Below are 23,787 nucleotides of genomic sequence, written 5' to 3'. Positions count from 1 at the left end.
ACATGAATGCTGTAAGGAGTCGCACAATTCAGATGGGAAGGACATTCGTGAGCTTTTCAGCTGACAAGCAGCACCTTTCTTTTTTGTGAGTCCAATTCAAATATATTTTATCGACTTGATCATGGCTTGTTTCGGTTGCGCAACCTTGTTTTATCATCAATGACTCGGAAAAGGAGTTCTCACGAGGTATGATGAGTCCTATAATTATTATAGATGAATTCAAGAACAGTTCTCTTGTTATTGCTTTTCCTTTGCGCAAAGAGCAAATCTCACGAACGTGGGTACATAGTTGATACTTTACACCATTCTAATTAGTAGTAGCGGTGTCGAGCTTTAACCGGTTTTTCGTGCCGTATAGTGCAATAGTTAGAAATTCGTGCATCCTACTATGTATACTGCGAATAATGTCAAATCATAATGCACTCCTACAGTTTGTCGAGTTTAGTCAATTTAGCAACAGCCAAGATTGCCAACAAACGTTATTACGGCTAACGTTTCGGCGTCGTCGCCTTCACAAGTTGCAATCTCTATGCCAAGATTCAAGGAAAGTCGAACCTTCGCATTCTTACAGTGTTCGAGTGGGAGTCATTTAGTCCGACTGCATTAACCCACCTCGCTAACCATTTTGAGGAATTCTTTCTATTTTTTGTGCGATTCCCGTTAGTGCAAAGCAAGAGCAACCAGAGTATATGTTGTCTCGTCACAAACGAAGTAGGAATCGTCTCCTTCTCGTTTGGCCACAGAATCATCCCTACGAAGGAGATGCTCTTTACCTTTCAGCTACTGACACACTACAGACCGCACTGTGGTCGCGCCCCGAACACTACGTTTTCCATCAGGATTCCACACTGAATTCAATTACATAAGCTACGCTACAGTACGCTGCCTTTGAACAATCTATGACTTTGGATTCGAAGGCAAGTTAGTAGATAGGGTGGTCTCCTATAAGAATCTTTGTTAGGAGGTACTGTTTTCGTTTATTGGATGTGGCGCTGTGGTGGAAATTCCCACTACGTTTCTAGTTTTGATGGCTTGGCACCGACATCGAGAAACTATTCCACATACTCATTTCAACGTCGATTGCTTGATACCAAATTTGTTGCGAGGATAAGGACACAGTTCAGTGGATACGTTCGTTAAATTACAATACGATTTTATATTGAAGTTGTAGTCAGTCTTCTTGATTTTCCATTGTTAATTTATCATTGCCAACAGCAGCTGCTTCGTCGTATTGTCAGGCAAATCTCTACCGTTGATCTCATTTCATCGCAAACATTTCATTTACTGGAGACTAATTGATCACGAAGAAAAAAAACTGGATGCATCGGCGAATATTTGTTATTTACGGATTTATCGGATTTTCATTTAGGCATGACGTCAAGTGATTCATCCTATAATAGCTAAGTTATTTTCTATTCGAAACAAACTCTAATTTACTGTTGGCAATAGAGAAGTGTGTTTGTCCGTTTTTCGTCATCGTATGTAGTGGAATTCTTCGCAGACACGTTTTTCAGCAGATAACACTCTCGTGGCCGTGAAATTCTCGCTCTTTCTCGTAACCTGTACGAACGAACCTGTCCTGTACTTTTTTTCTTACGGACTGAAACAATTTACTTTCACCCTAAATGTCAACAGCGGATTTTTTGGTTTCCGTAAATGATTAGCAACAAGTAACAACTGCTAAAAGTACTAGGTTTATGCAAAGGAAATGCAGGTTTTTCCTTCCATCAGTTCAAACACTGTTTCATAGCAATAAAGCAGTATGTTAGGACAAAGTACTACATACTGTTGGAAGGCTCATTTTATGTCCTTTATAAGCATGCACATAAAATTTAAACAAAGTCGCTTTTTTCAAAACAATTCGATATTTATTTTCGGATGTCCAGCCACAGTTTCTGCCAAATCCACTTCTACGAGTTCAAACTTCGCCGAACTGCCACTCAAACTGCCTGAACATCAGTGTGTTATCGGACCAAGGTGAAGTTAACGAATCCACAGTACAACTCGTTCAAAGGCATCACCCCACGAATCTGAGGTGGTGCAGATTTCAGGTGGAGTATTCGTATACGGGATGGGAGAGGGGGATGATTCCGTCCATTTCTTCCTAATTGCCTTAAAAAACGGCCCGGAATATGCGGCGCCGCACAAGGCTGGCACGCTCCAGTCGAAATCCTTGTAGAAAATAGTGCGCCAGAACGCCTGAAGCCGTATTTTCCGGGCAGTTTTTTACGGCAATCAGGAAGAAATGGACGGAATCACCCCCCTCTCCATAGTCTCCCATCTCGTATACGAATACTCCACCTGAAATCCGTACCATCTCCGATTCGTGGAGTGATGCCTTTAATTGACCGCTATCGAGTGTTGGTGGGTACCTACTATGTGGTTCATCTTCGAGACTGCTGATGTCGGCACAAAATTTCCAGAACCAGCGGTGTACTGTGTATTCGTTGACACTTCCCTAGCCCAATACTCTGTTGATATTTCAAGCGGTTTGAGCCACGGTTCGATCAAGTTTGAATTCGTAGAAAAAGATTTGGCAGAAATTCTGGTTCGAGATCTGGAAATAAAAATCAAGTCATTTTGGAAAAAGCAACTCGGATTAAGTTCCACATGCATATTTAAAAGGAGAGAAAATAAACTTTCTAACGTTTTGTAATACTTTGTACAATAGACCTACTTTACTGCTCTCAAACGGTGTTGACACTAACGGAACGAAAAACGTGCATTTCTTTTGCATCAACCTAATAGTGTGTAGCTCTTTCATCGACTGATAGCAGAAATATGAATTGTGTGAGAACTACATTTTTTCTGTAAATATGCAAAATGTTTCCGAAATTTAGATATAATAAGCTCTTGAGGTGGAAATAAAGAGGAACGAAGAGTAGAAATCGGTTCTTCGTTGCTAAGTTTGATCTTTTATATGGCTGATGTAGCGCAGTGGTATAAGAGGTAAGAGGATAACCGCACTGACTTGATCCATCAAGTGGTCCATACTTCGTACTACTCCTACTTTCTTTTGAAAAAAAAAACAAACTTCAGACAATTCTCAACTGAAGTTGAGCACATTGGTATAAGGGTTAACAAAACGCCAAGCACTTTACCGTCTTTTAGAAAGAACGATTCACATTTTACATTCCTTTCAACATTCCTCACTTCACATTTTCGTAATGAACGCTCTGGAATCAGCCAGATGGGAATATTCCACTGTGGCTCTTAATTTTACCAGAAAATCGTTCGATTAGTGCCGAAGATGCGGCGCTAGGAAACGGTCGTAGCGAATTATTTTTATAAAATGCAAAGTAGTGTACATTTCATTGATAGAAGGTGTCAAGAATGGTTCAGAGAACTGTATTCCTTTCTATTCCACCAATTTTGTCTGGTTTTCAAATTTAATCTGGAACCAGTATATGTGCAATTAATGTAATCGAACAGCACGCCTCTTTCTATCTCTATCAAAGGGGAAGGGACATAAACAAATAACAAAATCTAAACAAGGTCAGGCTGAAGAATTACATATTTTATCGAATCTAGAGACACATTCCAAAGCGATTGACCAATCCAAGTTATCCAGCGCACTTCATTCCTTTGTCGCTCGAGGTACTGCCAGGCGAACGATACATACATCTCAGGAAATGTTTAAAATATCCGATCGGTCTGCATCATTACACTTTTGCAGACAATAACCTCCGCGCTCGGTACTCACTACACGCATATGGTTACGATTTAATCGGGTTACATTCCGTTTTATCCGCTTTTGGTCGACAAACATCTACCTCATTATTTCACGGAGGCGGTTGTCTAGTATGTTTTCGATCAAGCACATCACTCTCTCGGATTTTTTTTTTAGAAGTTTGTCCAAAATTTGCGATTTTGTCTGTTATCTTCTATTTTTATTATTTATTATTGTTTGTTATTTGTTATTTTGCTTAGTTTATTTATCGACGTACTTCTAAACTGATTCTTAGTGATCAAACTCTTTCAATTATGCATTTCTTATTTCGAAGTCATTTTCAAACTGGGATTTTACACATTCGAATTTAACGCCGTCATTGAGAACTCACTTCTTTTTCTTTCGTCAATGTAGACCGTTATCTCGCAGGTTTCTTTTTCGAGTGTTCGAACAGTGGAAAATTGATATGAAAATCTTGTTATCAGTCAAAAACGGAACCATTTCATCCGCCCAATTCCCTATTCCCAGACGATTGTCATGGGCGTTTTCACGACTTTTATAACCTTATCACAATCAAAAATAACAATATTTATTGTTTCAGTTTTCCTAGAGAAATATCTCCGCAGAGTTTTCGGAAAAACAGATCAGTCAGATACAAGCTTTCAGAAAGAATCAATTGTCAAAAAGTTTCAAAATAATCGAATCAACGTGTTTGAAAATTTTCTATTTGAACGAAATATTTCTATTTGACTGTACATGTCAAGTTATTGTGAGATTAACGCATTTATTTACAACGAACAAGCATTAGAGAAGAATTCAACGAATGTGTTCACATTTTTTCGATGGTTTTTACGTGGATTAAAACTAATTTTTCATTCATTCCTTCATCCGAACCGCACATTCGGGACGTTTTCACATTGACGATATATGGCCTGTAATTACATTGAAATTGCTCATTAATTGCTTCCGATAGTTCAAAATCTTTCTAATTTCTCGCTATTTGTAAATATTGTCGAGAAACAGCTGTGATACCGACTTCATATCATCGGCAAATATTGTTTACTCGATCGTTTCACCACTGGTTTTTCTATTGATCGCTGTTTTCATGGTTTCTCAAATCAAAGCACATTGTTCCACTTCACTGTTATCATAGAATTCCAGAATTATCTTAAATTAAACTACTGGTATATTGCCACATCTCATACGAAGTGTTTTTATACCGTTTTGTTGCGCGTGTCGTTCATAAACTCAGAAAAACCCTTTGTTACTTCGTTTAGTACGAAATATTCTAAACTTACTAGATTTTAAAGTCAAAACATCTAAATTTATCTTGCAATGCATGAAAAAGTGCCCCCAGGCTTCTGAATTAATTTTTCTTTTTTCGTGGTTCTGCGACACCTTTCCGAATGGACTGAACTATATTATGTTCGGATTGTAGTCGCCACGACAGGGGTGTTGGTGCTCTAACGCTGTAGCTAAGATCTAACGGATTTCGAGAGATTTTTGGAGATTTTGCTCTCCTCTTGGACTGCCAACCGATTTTTTCCTTTACATTTTTCCTGTTGTACAAAATAGGGGTGAATAAATCAATTATGAATTATACATAACGAATTCGAGTACTCTAAGTAACTATAAGCATTATAGACGTAAGTAGCCAAGTATAAATCAGTACTTCTGCTTTTCTGCCTACCAATCTCTCGTACAAATGAGTCAAATGGTTTTTTTTTTCATGCAACATGCAACGGTAGTAAACGATTGTGTGTCCAAAAGAACATGATAAAGCAGCACTTCAAAGCTTTTTCCAGAAGTTTTTCTCTCTGTCATTAAAGTCTCTTTTTTGACATTTTTCTCTACCTCTCCTAATTAATTGAGTCATGTATTGCCTCAAAAAAAGAACCACATAGTGGTCCCATTTCGTTTTCTTTGGATTAGTTCAACTTGATTCTCCATTTATCCTCAAATGATCTTCAAAAAAACACACACAAACAATTATCAGACTATTGTATGATACTTTTCTTTTGGAGTACCCCGTACACTGACCATGGTAATTTTTCGTCAGAAAACAACTTTCCCACTTTTCTTCGTTTTTTGTCCAAGAATTGCCGCAGTTACTGCAATTACGTGGTCCAAGATACTTTTGTAATAAACTCTATAATGAAAATTCTTTCTTTTTTTTAACTCTTTTGGGTTTTTGTTTAGAATTAATGTTCCTCGAAGCATATCAGTACATTTCATATATCATTATAACATTTCACCATAACTGCAGTATTAGAGAAAAATAGAACATAGCAAAAAGCAATGAGTGAAAAATTGGATGTGGTTTTTGGTGAAATTAATCGTGTAGAGATTTATTTTGTGAGCTTGAGCCCATCATAGTTTTACTTGCTTTAATGTGAACAATCGCAGATTCTTGGATACCTTCAAGAAATGTCGTATGTTCTCTCTTTCGCATCATAGCTGTTTTCAGAGCATTTATATACGGCCAATGAACACAGACCAACATTTCCAGTAAGGTAACTTGAGTCCGGGAACAGTGAAATAAAATCCGGAATAGGGATGAGTTTATTAAAGGCTCACCAAACTACAAACGTTTCTAATTTTATTTTAATAATTGACCTTGGCTGCTAAAATTTGAGTTGCGTGGGTCGGGAAAAAGTCGGTGGTCTCTCTCATAGGCTCAAAATTTTGAAAACTATGCAGGATGCGTTCCAGGTCCGTTCATCCATCTATCACGGTCAACAATTTTTCTCCTGTTGGTGCGTCAGTGGTGACATTGTGAACGAGTATTGCCTGGCAGGTAGGAAAAAACTCGTCGAAATGTCACGAATAATTAGTGGAGAACGAGTAGGTGTGATTTTTCCATCGGCGGTAATCTTGATAGTCATTTCTGATGTCATCTATTTGTACATTATGCTATTCTATTTTATTTATGTCTACTCCGTGCACTGTGCACAGAGTTCCATCGTTTCTCTTCCAAATAAATGTTCTCTGTGCTTAATATTCACTTCCTCTCATATTTTATCATTTCGACAATTCTTCACATTGTCATCTGACATGAATTTCTCTCCAATCGTAAATTTTATTTTATTTTGCAGTTCCGTTAAAATTCCTGTAATCCTGTTATTTGTTTGTTTACGACCCTGATACAGTGTATTTGTAGCGCCGCAAAATTTGTTGAAATATTTACCAGTCGAAAAATATTGCCTTCTCCTCGTACCAGCCTCTAATTCTTACAAAAACAAACAAAGAGAAAAAAGTGAAAATTCCTCACATTCTTTTTAGAGCATTTTTTAAGAGCAGAGGTGTACTTCTATAGCATAAAAGTTCTGATTTCATGTTTTGAAGAAAAAGTCACAAAATATTTGCCAGATGCAGATAGTCTTTTCCAAACAGATATTATTATGAACTTTATTCGTTCTACTTCAACCACTTTGTGATTTCTGATTTAAACGCCGCTGAACATGTACTTATACCGGTTCCGGACCGATCTTCGTTGTAGTTCCTGAGATTGTGGAATGTGTGGGAGATGCAATGCTCCTTCACTTCTGCGAGTAGACTGGCTCGGAACGTTTCACGCATAACGAATTAAATATAGCAACAAGATTTCTTCACTCCATTCATTTGCAGCATTTTTATTTGTTCTCTTTGGAGGTCACAGAAGCTCTGCCAGGTTTCCTTGCCCTTGCCTCTTTCGAGCTACAAGCTACTCCCTCAAAAATCATATCGGAACTAAAACATTTTTTACTGTAGTGTTTACCTGTTGTAGTGTTATATTTTGTAGTGTTTCTACTTATAGTTTTTTTTTACTTCTCACAAATTTATTCTCTATATTCTTTATTTTCTTTATCACCTTAGAGCACCAAAATACTTGAGACCTTTTTGCCGCATCGGGGAGCTGAGTTCGACAAAAAAGTGAACATTTATTATAACTAAACCACAATTTCTTTGATAAACGTACATAGTTCCTTATAATCCTGACACCGTACTGCACTAAAACGTGAATAAATTTAGGATACAAATGCTAGGAATAGAACTCCTACGGTTAACAACAATTGCAAAGAATAATATTCCACAAATTCCACACATCACCTTTTTTCACAAATTCCTTATAACACTTCATTTTTTCGACAAAAGTGGTAAGTTTTGCTCCTTCCTTCTTAATGGAATTCCTAAGAAAAGAGAATGTGAGAGACAGCGACAGAGAGGATTTGGAACAACCGATCAGTAACTGGAACGGTCGAGAGCACTGACAATACTTTAATCGGTCACGGTCACCCCATCAACACCTACACACATATCTTGGCTCTGAAACTTAGAACTTTCAAACTTTTCTCCTGATTTGTTCCTAATCCAAGTATCACTCCATGTTCTTCTTATTTCATATTTAATTTCTTTTCTATTTTTAATCTATCTCTTTTTTCTCGAAGTCGTTATGAAGAGCGGTGCAAAACGTGTCGTTTTTGGTTCCGCAGCACAGAGGGAGATTCTACGTGTTCTTTTCAGCAGATGATATTCGCCATTAACCGATTTCACTTTTTCGTGTTATTGACGTGGCAGTTCGCCATATTTTTCGCCTCGCAGCAGATATTTCCTATTTTTTCCAACTATGTGCCAAAATGGCAATGTGGTAAGTCAGTCAACAATACTGCACTAGGTTAGACGGGCTGTGTCAACGGGTCCAACAAAAAAAGGAGTGATTGCCACCTCCTCTCTTTTTTCTTGTTGGTTTTAAAAAATTGCACGATAAGACTCAAAGTCAACACTTGAGAGCTGAAAACAAAGGTTCAAGAACAAGCCTTATGCAAATTCCTAGGTTTTAGTTTGCAATTTTTAATTTTTAATTCCCAGAAACGTTGAAGGGATTATCCCAAGTGTTGACCAACCACAGATATAAATATATTTTGTTAAATACTCCATTTTAGTTGAATCTCAAAGGATGTACGTTCTGTTTCAGATGATGGACCAGTGTCAAAAAATTGCACCGTTTTTAGCAGTTGTAATGGTACACTCAACTATCCGAACTCACAATTTCAGTCAGCCGCTTTGGAGTGAGTTTATGCTTTAGTTTTGCTATTTTCTCTGCATTATATATGATCAAGAGCTAAGAAGAATATTTTCTGCCGGTCGTGGACGAAACTAATGAGAGATTAATCGCGTGAACTTTTTTTACCGCAATCATGTGAAACTGTCATGAAGATTGCAATATCTCAAAAATAAAGAATTGCCGAACACCATCTTCGATCAGATGATCCTGCTTGTTTGTTACCGTATCATGAGAAGATTTCAAAGATTTTGTTCTCCTTTACGAATTTGTTCGAAAGAGATTTTAAAATAGTTCCGTCCTTCTCTGAATCCTTCCCTGTAGGACTTCTTCATGTCCATGGAATGATTTGAATTCTTTCCGTTGTAGATCCGTTATATTTAAAGGTAGGCGACGAATAATGTTAAGGGCATCACTCCACGAATCTGGGGTGGTGCGGGTTTCAGGTTGGTTATGCCTATACGGAGTCGTAGATGATGGAGAATAGGGTGATTCCGTCCATTTCTTCCTAACTGCCGTAAAAAACGGCCCTGAAGATACGACTTCGAGCGTTCCGGCGCGCCATTTTCTACAAGGAGTTCGATTGGAGCGCGCCAGCCTTGTGCATGCGCCGCATCTTCCGGGCCGTTTTTTTCCGGCAAATAGGAAGAAAGGGACGGAATCAACCTCCTCTCATTAATATATCACCCCGCATAGGAACCCTCGTCCTCCATTTTGGCATCCCAGACAGCTCGTGCAACCATTTCATTTCTGATGATTTTCTAGATTTCTTACATGAATAAGATTTTTGTATGGATGGTATTCTTTGTTGCTGTATCGAGCAAGAAGACGAAAGGTAGAGCTTCATGGATATACTTCTCATGGAAACAAGAGAACTTCGGATTAACCCTATTCCTGGGGTGGACAAGGAGGCATATTCGCTGCAGAAGGCTCTAGATTAGTTCGCTTCCACCTACTGCTCGTTGGATTTAGGCTTTTGGTTGAACCGATGCACATGATGCAATTTGCTCTCGCTCAAGCACATGAAGTCACTGTGCATGAGCGTGCCTACTTGCACGCAGAAGCGGGAATAAATCCTAAACTTTGTCGAGTCGAACTCGTTAAACTCGGGTCAAAGGGTCAAACTCATTCTTTCGTCGCCTTTGGAATCGTATCCTTGCCATTTGGTTATGATCAGAGTAACCTATATGAGGCCATTGCCGCTTATAAGTAAATAATTCAACAGAAGTTAATAAATTGGTAGAAAACTTCTGGAAGTATTTCTAAGGATTCTAAAGGTTCTTGAAGGAAATCTTCGGCAAACAATTGTGTTCCTGTCGGATGAACATTTCTTCTTAGGTTCGGCTGGATATGCGGAAAAACTGCGTACTTAGCTTCGCTGTTTTCTCAAATTCAATTCGCCGGAGTTCTTTGCGGTGAGATCCCCTCTCAAATACAGTTTGAATGATACTCTTGTAAAGTTCTATCTAAAGGCACATTTTCGTTCGGTGCCGCCTCGGACATTTTTGGGCGAAAACCTGTAGCTATCGTTGCTTTTTCCATAGGCGTATTCACCAACTTCATCACAGGTAAGCATTTTCGTGACTACTCTTTTGGTTTATTTTGTTTTCCTGAGCATATGTGGTAGACGATTTGTTGACGTCTCAGCACATAGATGAAGAACAAATGACGAGAAATCATTTAGGATTGGCTCCAACATGGCAAGTGCTCATGGCGATTCGCTTTTTTGTGGGTCTCTCCGTCGGTGGAACACTTGTAGTCGTCTGCACTTTCGTCATGGAAATGCTTCTTCCACAGCAGAGGATGGCGCTTAGAGCGTTTTTCAATTGGGTAACTATGGTTTCACATCTGATGCAATGGATAACAGTAATACAGTTCAATGTTCACTTGACAAAACCAAATGTGATAGGACAAAAACCATTCAAGCGGTCTTAACAATTGACGTAACAATCGAATGTATACGTAAACCACGTGAACTGTTAAATTATTTTGGGGAGTCGCCCGATTAATGATGACCCTCCTGTGCATGATCTTCCCGGAATGGAGAGCGGCCAGCATTGCATGCGCTCTCACTGCGCTTCCTGCTCTCTTGATAATTATCTTCATCTTTCCTGAAAGTCCTACTTGGCTCCATAACAAGGTAACAAATTACTCGTTACTGCAGAAAATAGTTGATGGCCAAATCCTAACTCTTGAAGGGTCGACTGGAAGAGATGCGAATCGCAGAGAGATATATCGCCAGATTTGCTCGAATTGAGTACAAGCCCGTGGCCCACAAGAAAATCGAACACAACAAGGTCTGTGCATGTCATTCCATTTCTTCTTCATTTTCAAACATCAGTAGAGTTTTCATATTATCCGATTTTTCCTCCGTTTCCGCTTCTTGTTACATGTTGAGAGCTCTGATCAGTTCAATCTTGAATAAAGGGAGTTGAATTGACTTTCAGAACTTGTGCGAAATGTTGCACACCGGCGGTCTCCATCGCCGCCTGTTCGTGTTGTGGACTATGTGGTTTGTTGCCTCAGTTTGTGGATACGCTACAGACCTGAACTCAAACACAATTAGCGGGGACTTCTTCATGAATCAAATCATATTCTCCATTCTCATTGCTGTCTCTAAAATGGTAGTTTGTTCTTCGGTTTTAGTTATTCACAAAATTATCATGCAGTTGCTGCTTCCTCCAGGTATTAGTCACCGTGGACACTTTTATTCCTTCGTTCAGTCGGCGAACTCTTCATCAAGGAGCTCAAACTGTAGTTTGTTTATGCTTCCTTGTTTTATTTTTCCTCACAATGCAGGGATATCAGGTTAGTTCAGAGCTACTACACTTTTGGTTGCTTATCTACTAAGATTTTATAAAGCTTATTGTTACTTAGGGTATTGCAACTCTTATTATCAACGTCACCGGCACGATATTCATCGAGTACACTTGGGATGCTTGTTACCTTTGTGCAGTGGAGTCCATGGAAACATCTTGTCGCGCCAGTGCCACCGGAACCTGCTCTCTAATGGCACGAGTCGGCGCTATTATTGCTCCACTCGTCAGTCATGTTACCACTTAAAAAGTCTTTAAACACAAAACATAGCATCTTATTCACTTGAGGTAGGGCAGAAATTGCCTTTTGAAATTTTGCTGTAAGAGGAGCATGCCACGAAACAGATGACGTTGGAATTTCTCAAGGAAAAGACAAGGTAAGGGAGGTAGGTCACAAGTACGAGCGTGACCACCCTCAATTCCCTCAAATTCCAAAAAGCGGCATGAGAAACGGGTCTGACGATTAAATCTTCCTAGGAAACACTTAATAATGTGCCATTTCTGCAAGCGCAGACGTACGCGCCTCGTCTGCCGCGCAATCATTTGATCAATGATGTCTGATTGTCCGCAGCGAGCGGACAATTGATTGCTCAATGATCGCATGCCATCGAGCGGAGAATCAGTTGCACTCCCACACCATAACTAAACTTCATCGACATTCGTCCCTTCGATCGCAGATGTGGTGCGTGTACAGAGGTGATGCGTTATAAGCAACCTCGTAGGAAACTCACGCCGCTTTTCAGTACAATTAAAAGGAATTGAGTGTTATCGCGCCCATATTTCAGATCTACATCTCTAACTCCACCTTTTCGTAGAGAGGTCATAATAAAGTCAATTTCGTGGTATGCTGGCTTTAACTCTAACTTCCAAAAAACTAATTCCTTGCCATTTCAAAATGAATATAAGTGGTGTCTCATACTTTAGAATCAGGAAAAGATCTCCTCCGCCGCGCAATACAGAGGAATAGAAGATGATGTGAGGATAGATAGAAAGAGGAAGATCGAAATAAGGTGTAAAAGCCATTCAAACTTTCTGCTTGAGGAAGCAGGGGTCATTTTGAGCTTGTATCAAAACGTTGTACCTCATTCTCCATCCATGATGGAGTTAATCCTCTATAACAGCAGATCAGCTCTTAAATGGACTCCTCCGCCGCGCAATACAGAGGAATAGAAGATGATGTGAGGATAGATAGAAAGAGGAAGATCGAAATAAGGTGTAAAAGCCATTCAAACTTTCTGCTTGAGGAAGCAGGGGTCATTTTGAGCCTGTATCAAAACGTTGTACCTCATTCTCCATCCATGATGGAGTTAATCCTCTATAACAGCAGATCAGCTCTTAATGGACTACGAACAATTGATCACCTTGATCACCTTGACTCCCGTTGATCTTCGAACTGGTCGAGCGGGTGCCAGTAATTCTTCCATTTGTCCCGATCGCGTGCCAGGGTAGCTCAGTCGTCCCTCCTTTCGCGTGGGACACGAAGAGCACCATATTTTTCTTTGAAGGACTTCGTGAAGAAATCTCACCATCGGGTCGGCGGTCTTCTTGTAGTGCGCCTAATATCGCGGAGAACCCAGTCGCTTACGGCTCTGATCCAAGGGTTGTCATTAAAGCGCATCACGTGTCCGGCCCACCTTATTTTACTTTCCTTGGCAAACGCGGCGGCGTCTCTAATCTTCGATCGCTGACGTAGGAGAGAACCCGTCCCTCACTTGCGTGAAGCGGGATACTCCTAGCATCACTCTCTCAATTGCGCGTTCAATGACGCTCACCGCGTTTTCTTCCTGCTTGCGAAATGCCCAGGTTTCCTAAGCATAGGTCAAAGCAGGAAGTACGGTGGTGTTGAAGAGGTGAGCACGGAGCCGGGTGTTCCTGGTCTTCTTCACTATATCCTCGATGCTCTTGTATGCTCCTCAAGCCGCTCGTCTCCTCCTGCCCAGCTCGGAGGTCAGGTCGTTCATCATGTTCAGTTCCCGACCCAGATAAACGTAACTGGTGCATTCAGATATGTTCGTTCCGTTGAGCGTGAATGGGGCATCCGAGATTCATCTGTTCGGCATGAATATCGTCTTTTGTAGATTCAGCTGAAGACCGATGCATCCACATGTTTCGTCGAATTTGGTCAGCATTCGTTCCGCTTGGCTGATGCTGGATGTTATCAGTACGATGTAATCAGCAAAACGCAAATGGTGTAGCTGCCGACCATCAACCTTCACTCTCATGTCGTCCCATTCTAACTTTCGCATTGCGTTCTCGTGGGTGGCTGTGAATATTTTGGGTGAAATTGTATCACCCTGTCGGAACCCCCTCTTCACGTCAGTGATGATGTTCTTGTAGAATGGCGAAATCCCGGTCGTGAAGTTACTGTACAACTCTCGAAGTACCTTTATGTACTGAGTAGGGACGCCTTGGTTGCCCAAGGCTTCCACGACCGCTTCCGTCTCAACTGAGTCGAAGGCCTTCTTCAAGTCTATGAAGGTAAGACAGAGCGGCATCTTGTACTCTCGTGATACCTCGATGAGTTTCGAAACAGTGTGAATGTGGTCAACCGTGCTGAATCCTCTTCGAAACCCTGCTTGTTCGCATGGCTGCCCTTCATCCAAGACTTTTTCAATCCTATTGAGGATCACTCTTGTAAAGAGCTTGTAGATGACGGACAGTAAGCAGATTGGGCGATAGCTGCCGATGTCATGTGGATCTCCCTTTTTATACAACAACACGGACTTGGTGGTCTTCCACTGTTTAGGAACCTTGCATTCCGACAGATAACGTGTAAAGAGCCTCGCCAAGGCGTTGATGAGTAAGGTTCTTTAGGTGTTCTGGTCTTATTCTGTCGGGACCGTACAATTTCTGACCGACATGATAACATGTCATATTTCGGAAAGGAGAACCTCTGGAATGACATGTCCGTCTTCCCTCAGATGGTGGGTAGTAGACATGGCTGTCGAAGAGATCAGAGTAGAAGCCGTGATGATGATTTTCTCCTTCCCCTTTTTCGATGCAATGGCTGTTCCCTTTGGGTTTCGGAGAGCAGTCATCCTCGTCTTGCGACTGGCGAAGTCTCGACGGGCATAGCGGATGCTTTTCCCCGCCTTTGCAGCCTCAGCCAGCACTTCTGCTCTTCTCTCTTTAAGGTCTTGGTTTAACACCTCTCTGCAAAGCCTTGCGAGCTCGGCCGTGAGTTCTTGGTTCCCTGCGGCTCGTTCAGCTCCACGCTGGCGTATCAGCTCAAGAGTTTCAGGAGACAGGCGTCTCTTGGCGTTTTGAAAGTCTCAGCCTTCTTCGCGCAGTAGTGAAGGTGTTCAACAAGCCGGTCATATTCCTCGTTGATGTTGTCCGTTGCGGAATCTTCCCAACAGCGGCGTTTGTCAGGCAGAACCTTTTATTGACAGTGATGTGGTTTATTTCATTACAGTACCCTCCACCGGGTGACTCCAACGTAGAGAGGAGGGCTTCTGGAATTGCGAGTTCCCATGGATGGTCTTAGTCGTCATGATGAACTCGGAGAGCCTCTCCCCTTGGTCATTCCATTGTAGGCCGTGGGTCCCGATGTGAAGTTCCTAAGGCGTTCTTCTTGGGCCAGCTTTGGCGTTAAAATCGCTAATCATGACCTTGTAGAAGGCATGATCTTCTCGGTAGAACTTCTCCAGGTCCATATAGAAAGCTTCGACTTCTTCTTCTTCGCAGCTTGATGTTGGAGCGTAAGCGACGAAGATAGTCAAAGCTGGTGTTGGACCACATCTTCTCATCTGCAGACGTCCGATTCGGGTCGTAAATTGTTCGAAAGAGTCGATGTTCTTTGCCACACTCGTGTTGACGAGGACGTCAACTCCACCAACACCTCTACTCTCGCATGTTCCTAAAAACAGTTCTTCTCCAGTTTCATATACGGCGTTGAGAGGGTGACGTCGTCTCGTCTCGGTCAGTCCGATGACATCGTACTTGATCTTCTTGGCTTGCATCATCAGATCTTCGATGGCCGCTTCCGATGTAAGCGTACGTGCGTTATAAGTACAGATCGTCATCCTATTCCTTTTCCGTTTCAGTAGCCTTCATGACTCCTGCAACCCCATCCTACCTGGCGCTACCGTGCCAGACGTTCCTCCGGAGTCAGGAGACTCTTTTCTATTACTGTGTTTTGCATAAAAATTTTAAAACCTATGAGCAGGTTGCAAGCCTCTGGTCCCATGAGTTTTTGGGAGAACTTCCGTTCTCCCGGAGTGGAGCTTATTTGTTGGAGGCGACTCCAAACCACCTCCCTTGCACCTCCCAGTCACTTGATTGCAGGCTTTTGGCCGGACCGACGTGCGGGATACAAGGATGTCATGAGTCAGTCCTGGCTCAGCAGAAACAGGGAGTCCATCCCCTGAATCCACCTGCGTCTCTGGGCAAGCACGAGGTCGCGCCACGTAGCGTCGCGACTGACCGGCTGGGATCCCTCTAGTGAGGGAGATACGTGGACGAATAATTAAAGAATCCAAAACAGCTGGAAATGAACTGGAATAAACGAATAAAATAATCTCATGATGGTCGTATTGGTCAGTGAGAAGATAGCTGAGTTATGGTAAATAGGAAATCCGAGTATTTGGGGCGAAGAGCGCCGACCAACATCAGCAGCAGCAAGAGTGACTATGCACACTTCTGGGTCAAACGGGGAAAAGTGTTACTGCCGAGGGCTCCACATGTTCCGGGACCCTCCCAAAACTTTGCGCCGGTGCCTCTGGGATTTGAGCAGGAATGTAAGGGTATGGTTTCCATGAGTCATAGTGTTTCGGTGGATTCCGTTACGCAAGAAAAATTAACGAGATGTGATACATCACGATACTGCAGGACAATAACTTCTTGTCGGCATGCGAAGCTGACTATACCAGCAATAGGCTCCAGCCGTCTCCTAAGACTGTCATCAACTCCGCGTGAATTTTCCTCGCTAGAAAAACAACTGTTTCGATGACTTCAAAATCCCCCACCACCTTTCCCTCCAGCTTTTAATACTTCAGTTTCTAATCTTAAGGAATTCCAGTCGTCTTTGAACGATGATACACAGCCAATGGGCCTTATTAATGTTCATAATTTATTCTACGAAAAATATGACAATTTTGATATCCCCTCATCGTAAAAAATGCGTATCTTTAAACTTCTCCGACGGCAAGTTTTTAACTCCTATACGCAGAATATGGCGCTACATAGAGTGCAGGTTTTCATTGCTGAAAGCAATTAATACACGCAGTTGCACAATAGTCAGAGGACTTTGCTTTCCAAATGTAATGTGTTCCATACTACGAGTTTCAGAAGTATGAGAGCGATGTTTATGATAAGGACCCATTTGCAATAAAGTTGACAAATATTGGCCCCTAAAGACGTTCCTGTGACAACAATGTGGGTGTTTTTGTCCTTATTTCAGCTTTATACTTTAGCTAACATACGCTAACGTGTATTGGGCTCCTTCGTTATACCTCGCAGTCGTCATACTTGGAATCCTGAATCTGATACAGTCGTATTTGTTCTTAGTGAGTTTCAAAAGAAAGCACTTTTTTTTGAAAGGTAATACTAACAATAGTGACATTTTCCAGGTGGAAACAAAGGGTGTCAATTTGGATAGTGTGACCCTGGATGAAACTCCAACATCAGACGAGGCACTCATGCTAGAGAACGATTCAGCGAAGGAATGAAAAATCGTGACACATCTCTTTGTTGAGAAAAAAACGACTGAGTCAAGTATGATCGCAACTTGACATGCGAAATTTAGCACAAAATCTTTGCTTCCATCCTTGTTGCCACGCACTACAAGATAAAAGCAGTAATTTGTTATCATGGATTAGCCACCAGCGTGTGAATTACAAACCAATGTTTAAAAACCAATGTTTCATCTTTTATAGCAATTAATCGATCTTTCTGTTATGAATTACATGTACATAGTTCTGTCAAATAAGCAAAATAAAAATTCGAACTGCCTCCTTGTTAGATATCTTATTGATTTAACATTGCCATATTGGTGATCTTCACAACCAAAAAGAAAATGGTAAGCAGAATCAACATAAGTGCATTTAACAGTAGTAACAAGACAAAAATATCCTCTAGAATGAGCAAAGTACTACTACGTACGAAATGCCTATAAAAGGAAAAAAAAGTGCTGAACTGTGTGCCAAAAATCTGGTGAGAATTGGAGTTGATCGGGGGATGTATTGGATGATTAAAGGCATCACCCCGCGAATCTAGGGTGATACGGGTTTCAGGTAGATTATGCCTAGACGGGGTCGTAGATTGTGTGGAAGAGAGTGATTCCGTCCGTTTCTCCCTGTATCAGTGGAAATGGACGACCCTGGATTGCTGTTTCCTATGACGGCTTATGTTGCAATGCGCAACGTTTGCGCTCCGCCCAAGCTCGCCCCGCGTGCGAGTCGTGGAAAACCCATTCGGATGGATCGCAGACGGGGGCGGCGCAAGGGTGGCGCGCTGCAATTGAAGGACGTCGTAAGAAACAGCGTTCTGGAGTTGTCCGTTGACTAGCGGTTCTTAGATAGATCCAAACATGTTCGGAAATTACATCAGAACGGAATAAATAATTTAAATGTGGACATCATCATCAAAATTACACCAGAACGAAATAAATAATTCAAATGCGGACGCGTGCAAATTCAAAAGATGATAAAAAGAGATTACGAAATAAAACCTAAAGCTCCGAGAGCCGGCACTAGTCCTGGTCAGCGGTGAGAAAACTGCGAAGAGCGTGCAGACAGCAGCAAGCAAGCTAACAAAACAACACAACGATAGTCATAACTTCTGATAACAAACTAAACACAGTCCTTGGATGTTAAGGTGTTTGTTTAAAAAAATATTGAGAGTAAAGCCTCCGACCATCAATTGCTACGTGCCAGAGACTATATCCTCCGTCTTTTTTGGAACAAATTCGTCTAACTGCAGCTTGGTGTCGTTGATTTTCTATGAACGCAAATCTGGCCTACACAGAGTCTGGATTGCAGAGGACAAATAATGTGTTAAGTCAGTGTTTTAACCCTCTCGGACAAGTCTGGTGCTGGTTTATGGACGCCAAAGGGATGAAAAGGCGTGGTTGGCACAGCAATAGCTTCGCACCATGGATCCTGCAGTCATAGTCGATTCTTTTATCAACTAAGTTACTAAGACTAAGCACCGTTAGTTTTTAAACCTTTTTCAAGCTTCCAGCTATCATATTTGAAGACTAAATAAAGACCATCAATTAGCAGTAAAAAATTCTTTTCAAAAGACGTTCCTGAGAACGGCCATGCAAATGTAATTTCTTGGAAATTACGCAGGTTCTAACTTAGACTTTAGATTTAGGCGGACATTATAGCCTAATTACTTAAGGAAATTTTCGCAATATTAAATCCCAACAGAATGGTAAATTTTCTTCCAATAAGACTAATGCGAAGGTTTGTGACAATTGAATAGGAGAGATACGCATAGAGAGATCTCACAGGGAGAATTAAACTATATAAATTTGGTGCACATTCCTGGGACGATCAAGGGAAAGCCTCTTGCATAAGAACACAATGCAGTGGTATACCAAGAAGACCATTACGTCTTCTGAAGCAGCTTTAGTAGTTTAATGTGAAACATTCAAACACTTAAACCTGTCCGTTCTGGGTCCGAGTTCATGTTCAAATTTTTGAAGAAATTAAATAGGTGGTTCAGTCCAGTGATCCAACATATCCTGAGCAAACCTAAAAACAAGGAGCAAGATGAAGTGAAGACTGGCAGACATTGATTATATTGAGAACATGATCACGAGCAATTCAATTACCTTAGCTGCATAAGAAACAGTTTAGAGAATGTGGAGAAAGTGAAGTGAACTTCAAGTGAACGTTAAGGCACAGGAAAGCGGAATTACCAGTGGCAATGGTTCGGGATCGATAACAAAGCGCTGGCAGTAAACTATGACTGCGAATGTCTGCAGAGAAGTTCAAGCACATTCTTTCTTCCTTCACCCAATCATCTTCACATGCCAATTACAGGAACGTTCCTGATGCCCACGCGAAATCCAGAGCAACAATATAGTAATCATTCGGGGACGTTACCGAGTTTTACGCTAGGCGCACATATCTAGTAGGAAATCCGTTGTATAATATTTTGTGTACTCCAATATCTTCGTATAACCTTGTGAGCCTTACGAGAACTCGCTTAATTACCCAATGTTTTCTTCTTTGTTAGGAAATGTCGTGTAAAGCGATCCTTTCAAGGTATTCTCATGGTTAAGGTCTTTCCAATAATTCAGTGAAGTCGGCACTTTTCCAAGTATCTCGTTAAGGTGGGGTCTTCCGTGATGGAAGGAGGAGGCAGTGTCCTTCACATTATACACATGGGGAAGTTTGCTTAACATGTAGTTCTGCAGCGGTAAACAACGAGGTTTCGTTGTTACTGCGTGTTCAATAGATGGTCAGAAATACGTGCACACAATGACTTTTATTTATTTTTCTATCTTTCGCCTCGTGCTCCTGTTCCATGCTTCTGCCCCAAGTAAGTAACCTTTTTTCGGCTGGCAACTTGCAAACAGCGAACGTCAGTTGTATCCTGAAGGAAAGGTGCGAAAACTATTTTCTAACGCTCCTTTGAGACATTTAGTATCAGGAAGGTTACGTAAGCTAAGAAAATCCATCTCCTCCGCGCCCTAGTGGAAAATATTGGACTGGAGAATAAGCTCTTGTGGTTTTTCGCCTCTAAATTTTTTTAAAACTTCCATTCGGCAATCATGTGACTAGGTGTTAGGTGTACTTTGTACAATATAATGACCATATTTGTAAAAGATGTCACTTAAAGGCATCACCCCACGAATCTGGGGTGGTGCAGGTTTCAGGTGGGTTATGCCTATACGGAGTCGTAGATTACGGAGAGAAGGGTGATTCCGTCTACTCCTTTCTAATTGCCGTGAAACACGGCTCGGAAGATACGACTTCGAGCGTTCCGGCGCGCTATTTTCTACAACTACTTCGATTGGAGCGCGCCAGCCTTGTGCACGCGCCGCACTTTTCGATCCGTTTTTGACGGCAATTGGGAAGAAATGGACGGAATCACCCTCTCCATAATCTACGACCCCGTAACATAGTGACATAGTAGCATAGTGATACATGAAAATGGGCATTATTTCTGCACTAACCTAATATCTTTATGCCTAATTATCATGTATATCTTAGCTATGTATTTTTTATGCTTAGTAGTCACTTTTTACTTTTTTATTGACTTCTTGTTTGATTTCCATTTTAGAACTGTGACAGTCAAGACACCTCAAGCATACGCATTAAGGCGAAAATCTCACAGACTGCCGACTTTGGCTCAAGTGACGCTGACACAGACAGGTTGAGCCTAGAAAAGAACTCTTGGTCGTTTTTCAGAAAAAAAATAGTAGCCAGGAATCAACAAAATCGGCAGAACAAATGAACTGCGACAATGAATTTTGTGTTCTTAAAATGAGAATAGAAAACTGCTAATATGATAAATATGATCGTTAAGAAACAAGGATACTCCCACAAAACGGCATGTAATTCTAAATTGTATGATTGTTGAAGGAAACTAAAAGATAAAAACAACTCTCGAACTCGCTCGAAAAAATTCCCCAGCATAACCTATCGAAAGCCAAGCGCAAATGGGTAATCCTGTTGTTTATGGAACGACGATCAATTGTTCGAGTGTTCTCAACGAGAGATATCCTAACCACTTTTATTACTTTAAATTGTGTCTCGTCTGATTCCTACATGATAACATCGTTTCCGCGCGCAATCTTATCTGCTCTTTTCATCATGTTTGTCACTTTCGATTCGTTAGAAAGGTAAAGGAGAACTATTTGATGTACGATGCGGAAAGACTTCTCTAAATGTCCGGGGCCCGATACCCAGTTGTTCCATTGCACTGGTTCACGATGCCGATTTCAACAAGTGTTTCACTTGCACAAATGTCTTCGAAACCCGCCTTTTTTGAAGCGTGCGCTCCCTCTCCATTTTTTTTAAAATCAAAAGGTGCACATTTAATTCGTTAGCAGGGAATTAATGCTAATGGAGGATATTTCTTCCTCTCTTTTCAAAATTTGCATGATCAATAGCCTGCACGTACTATTTACTTGAGAAATGTGTCGTGAGAATAGCAAATTTTCGGCTCTACACGGCATTTGCTTCGGTTTTTTGAAAGTTTTGTTGGTTCATGCTTTTTCGGTTGAAGTGAAGTCTTTGGTGGACGGAACGGAGCAATTTCGACACAATTTCCTTTTGGCATACGATCCCTTCAGACTAGTTCAATGGTCTGGATTATTTTTTGATAAAATTGGAACATCAAAACCTTAGTTGGAGCGTGTGGATCAAGATATTCTGTGTAAAATAGTTCACAACGTTCTACCAGCGCTTTTTGTTTCTATGTTCACTTCTAACCATAAAAAAGACGCTCACGAGTTATTTCTTAAAGGCACTTCCTACTGTTCTTTTCATCCCGTTCACGAATATTTCTCCTATTTCCAGAACTGCTCTTTTTTAGGGCATGTCTTTTTATAAAGTGAATCGATTCCATTTATTTGTACTGTTCACTTGGCAAATAGCTGGATTTTTTGCTGCTCAACAAATTTTTGGTATATTCTCTAACTATTCACCGAAGTGGAAATGTGGTTCGTTATTCTTTTCAGTTATAGTATAAATTGATAGTGAACAATTATTTCGAACTTTCCAATCCACTCCTACAGTAAATTTGGAAAAGTAGTTAGCACAGCACAAAATGCTAATTAATAATGAAGGATCGTCGACAATGGAAGTTCGTAGAATTGCCCTTGCCTTTCAGAATACCACCAATCTGCTAGATTCAAAGGAGAACCTATCGTATGTTTTACAAGTGGTCCTTTGAAGGCTGGATCGTAAAAAGTAAAAAGAAGAGAGATAACATGAGGCGCTGACAGCTCTGCAGCATCGCTCAGTATCCCCCCTGATCCGTAGTCGACGAAAAACCTGATCAGTGTGACTGAGACCGGCTGAAGTGAACATGGGCAAGTGTGTCCAGCAAAGAAAGAGTGTGCGTTGCGGCAGATGCGTTGCGGCAGATGCGTCGCGTCAGATCGGTTGAACATGTTCGTTTTGTACCTCGGTGCCAAGTGTTCTTGGTTCTGGAAAGAGATTATGTAGTGGTATGGTGTGATGTATCTCTAACTTCAAACGTATGTAGCAAAATTTTGAAGGTTAGCAAAACTTTCCCAGCATGTGGTTCGAGCTAAATAAAATTAGTGTTAGCATTAGTTCTCAAGTTCACGTTATTGTCGTTATAGGCGACGGACAAATTTCTCAAGACTGCGCTGTTTTTCAATCCTGCCACAGTAATTTAACTTTTTATGACGACCATTTCAAATCGGCTGCTATGGAGTACGTTTGCTTTCTCTGAGTATTCGAGAGGTGGCTTCTAGGAATTTCAAATTACGATTCGAACATTGTCGTTACAGGTTTGGATGGATCTGCAGCAATAGGGCATATTTAATGTCTGCATTTTCACAGCTCCAATTTTCTGGAGTTCTAATAGGTTCGTTGTTTTTGCACACAGCTCGAATTTGTGTGACTAATAAAGTATCCTCGTAGCTCTTACTCCACTTAGAAGCATAACTGTAATGTTGAATGAAGTCCAAAATCTAATTTCAAAAACTTGGTGGATCTCACAACAAAACTTTAGGATGTGAATAGACCTCGGAGTCGGAGTGATACGAATTTTGCCTCCATTTTACAGATTTAGTTCAAAGATTTTATTTGATAAATATAGTCTGTGCCGTCTTTCTTCTAGTCTCTTAGCATTCATTTTGGTATAGAGTGGATGCCTCCTTTTTTTGCTGACTTTTGTTGTAGTTTACTTGCACACGGGTTACCTTGAAATTCTGACCATATTAACCATTGTAGCAAGCAAAATGTATCAAGCTATTTTAAATTTCGTCATATTATACTTGGCAGCTCTTGGCTGACCTTTTTCTCAAGATCCTCTCTGATTTCTATGTGGAATAAGTAGGAGCTTTGTAAAATGTTGTGTAAGGTTCCAGAGCCACTTTATTACTCTTGCACTCTCAAACAGTATCTGGAACTAAGAGATATATTTTACCTAATTAATCTAGTACATATGCTCTTGAAAGACAAATTTCGTTTAATAAGATTTATAGACTTTCTACAGGCAATACCTAGACAAAAATCGCTCCCACTCTTTAAATAGAAAACCACACAATATATCATGTATTACTAACTACCTTAAAGACAGTGTAATGCGAAATCTGACGCGGTGAA

The 23,787-nt window shown here is 40.9% G+C and overlaps 4 protein-coding genes across 8 annotated transcripts; 2 read left to right on the top strand and 2 right to left on the bottom strand.

The window, feature by feature from the left end:
• Positions 1-8,176: 8,176 nt before the first annotated feature.
• Positions 8,177-11,774, top strand: RB195_011231 (uncharacterized protein; the record flags this gene model as incomplete). Of its 3 annotated transcripts, XM_064192562.1 has the most annotated exons (9): positions 9,503-9,546; positions 9,684-9,920; positions 10,050-10,126; positions 10,184-10,279; positions 10,396-10,541; positions 10,910-11,008; positions 11,159-11,335; positions 11,397-11,519; positions 11,589-11,774. In XM_064192562.1, 9 exons carry the CDS (start codon positions 9,503-9,505, stop codon positions 11,772-11,774), a joined length of 1,185 nt encoding a protein of 394 aa, XP_064050145.1. The 3 variants fall into 3 exon arrangements, with proteins under 3 accessions (XP_064050147.1, XP_064050145.1, XP_064050146.1); XM_064192564.1 differs by lacking the exons at positions 9,503-9,546; positions 9,684-9,920; positions 10,910-11,008; ... (1 more) ...; positions 11,397-11,519; positions 11,589-11,774 and adding exons at positions 8,177-8,297; positions 8,625-8,718 and having other exon boundaries at positions 10,396-10,646; XM_064192563.1 differs by lacking the exons at positions 9,503-9,546; positions 9,684-9,920; positions 10,050-10,126; positions 10,184-10,279; positions 10,396-10,541 and adding an exon at positions 10,738-10,851.
• A 1,798-nt stretch (positions 11,775-13,572) lies between these two features.
• RB195_011230 (uncharacterized protein) lies at positions 13,573-15,002 on the bottom strand (the record flags this gene model as incomplete). 2 transcript variants are annotated; one of them, XM_064192561.1, is made up of 3 exons in its annotated part: positions 13,573-14,277; positions 14,419-14,781; positions 14,946-15,002. In XM_064192561.1, 3 exons carry the CDS (start codon positions 15,000-15,002, stop codon positions 13,573-13,575), a joined length of 1,125 nt encoding a protein of 374 aa, XP_064050143.1. The 2 variants fall into 2 exon arrangements, with proteins under 2 accessions (XP_064050143.1, XP_064050144.1); XM_064192560.1 differs by lacking the exons at positions 14,419-14,781; positions 14,946-15,002 and having other exon boundaries at positions 13,573-14,022.
• Positions 15,003-15,087: 85 nt separating this feature from the next.
• On the bottom strand, positions 15,088-15,552 carry RB195_011229 (uncharacterized protein; the record flags this gene model as incomplete). The annotated part of the gene is made up of 1 exon (XM_064192559.1): positions 15,088-15,552. One exon carries the CDS (start codon positions 15,550-15,552, stop codon positions 15,088-15,090), a length of 465 nt encoding a protein of 154 aa, XP_064050142.1.
• Positions 15,553-16,053: 501 nt separating this feature from the next.
• Positions 16,054-17,196, top strand: RB195_011228 (uncharacterized protein; the record flags this gene model as incomplete). Of its 2 annotated transcripts, none has more annotated exons than XM_064192558.1 (3): positions 16,054-16,065; positions 16,942-17,034; positions 17,098-17,196. In XM_064192558.1, the coding sequence occupies 3 exons, from the start codon at positions 16,054-16,056 to the stop codon at positions 17,194-17,196; spliced, it is 204 nt and encodes a 67-aa protein (XP_064050140.1). The 2 variants fall into 2 exon arrangements, with proteins under 2 accessions (XP_064050140.1, XP_064050141.1); XM_064192557.1 differs by lacking the exon at positions 16,054-16,065 and adding an exon at positions 16,792-16,818.
• Between the last annotated feature and the right edge of the window lie 6,591 nt (positions 17,197-23,787).

The sequence above is a fragment of the Necator americanus genome, chromosome III (genome assembly GCF_031761385.1).
Source record: "Necator americanus strain Aroian chromosome III, whole genome shotgun sequence".
Classification (NCBI taxonomy): Eukaryota; Metazoa; Nematoda; class Chromadorea; order Rhabditida; family Ancylostomatidae; genus Necator; species Necator americanus.
The sequence above is the reverse complement of the archived record's forward strand: the minus strand, read 5'-3'. Positions and strand labels throughout refer to the sequence as shown.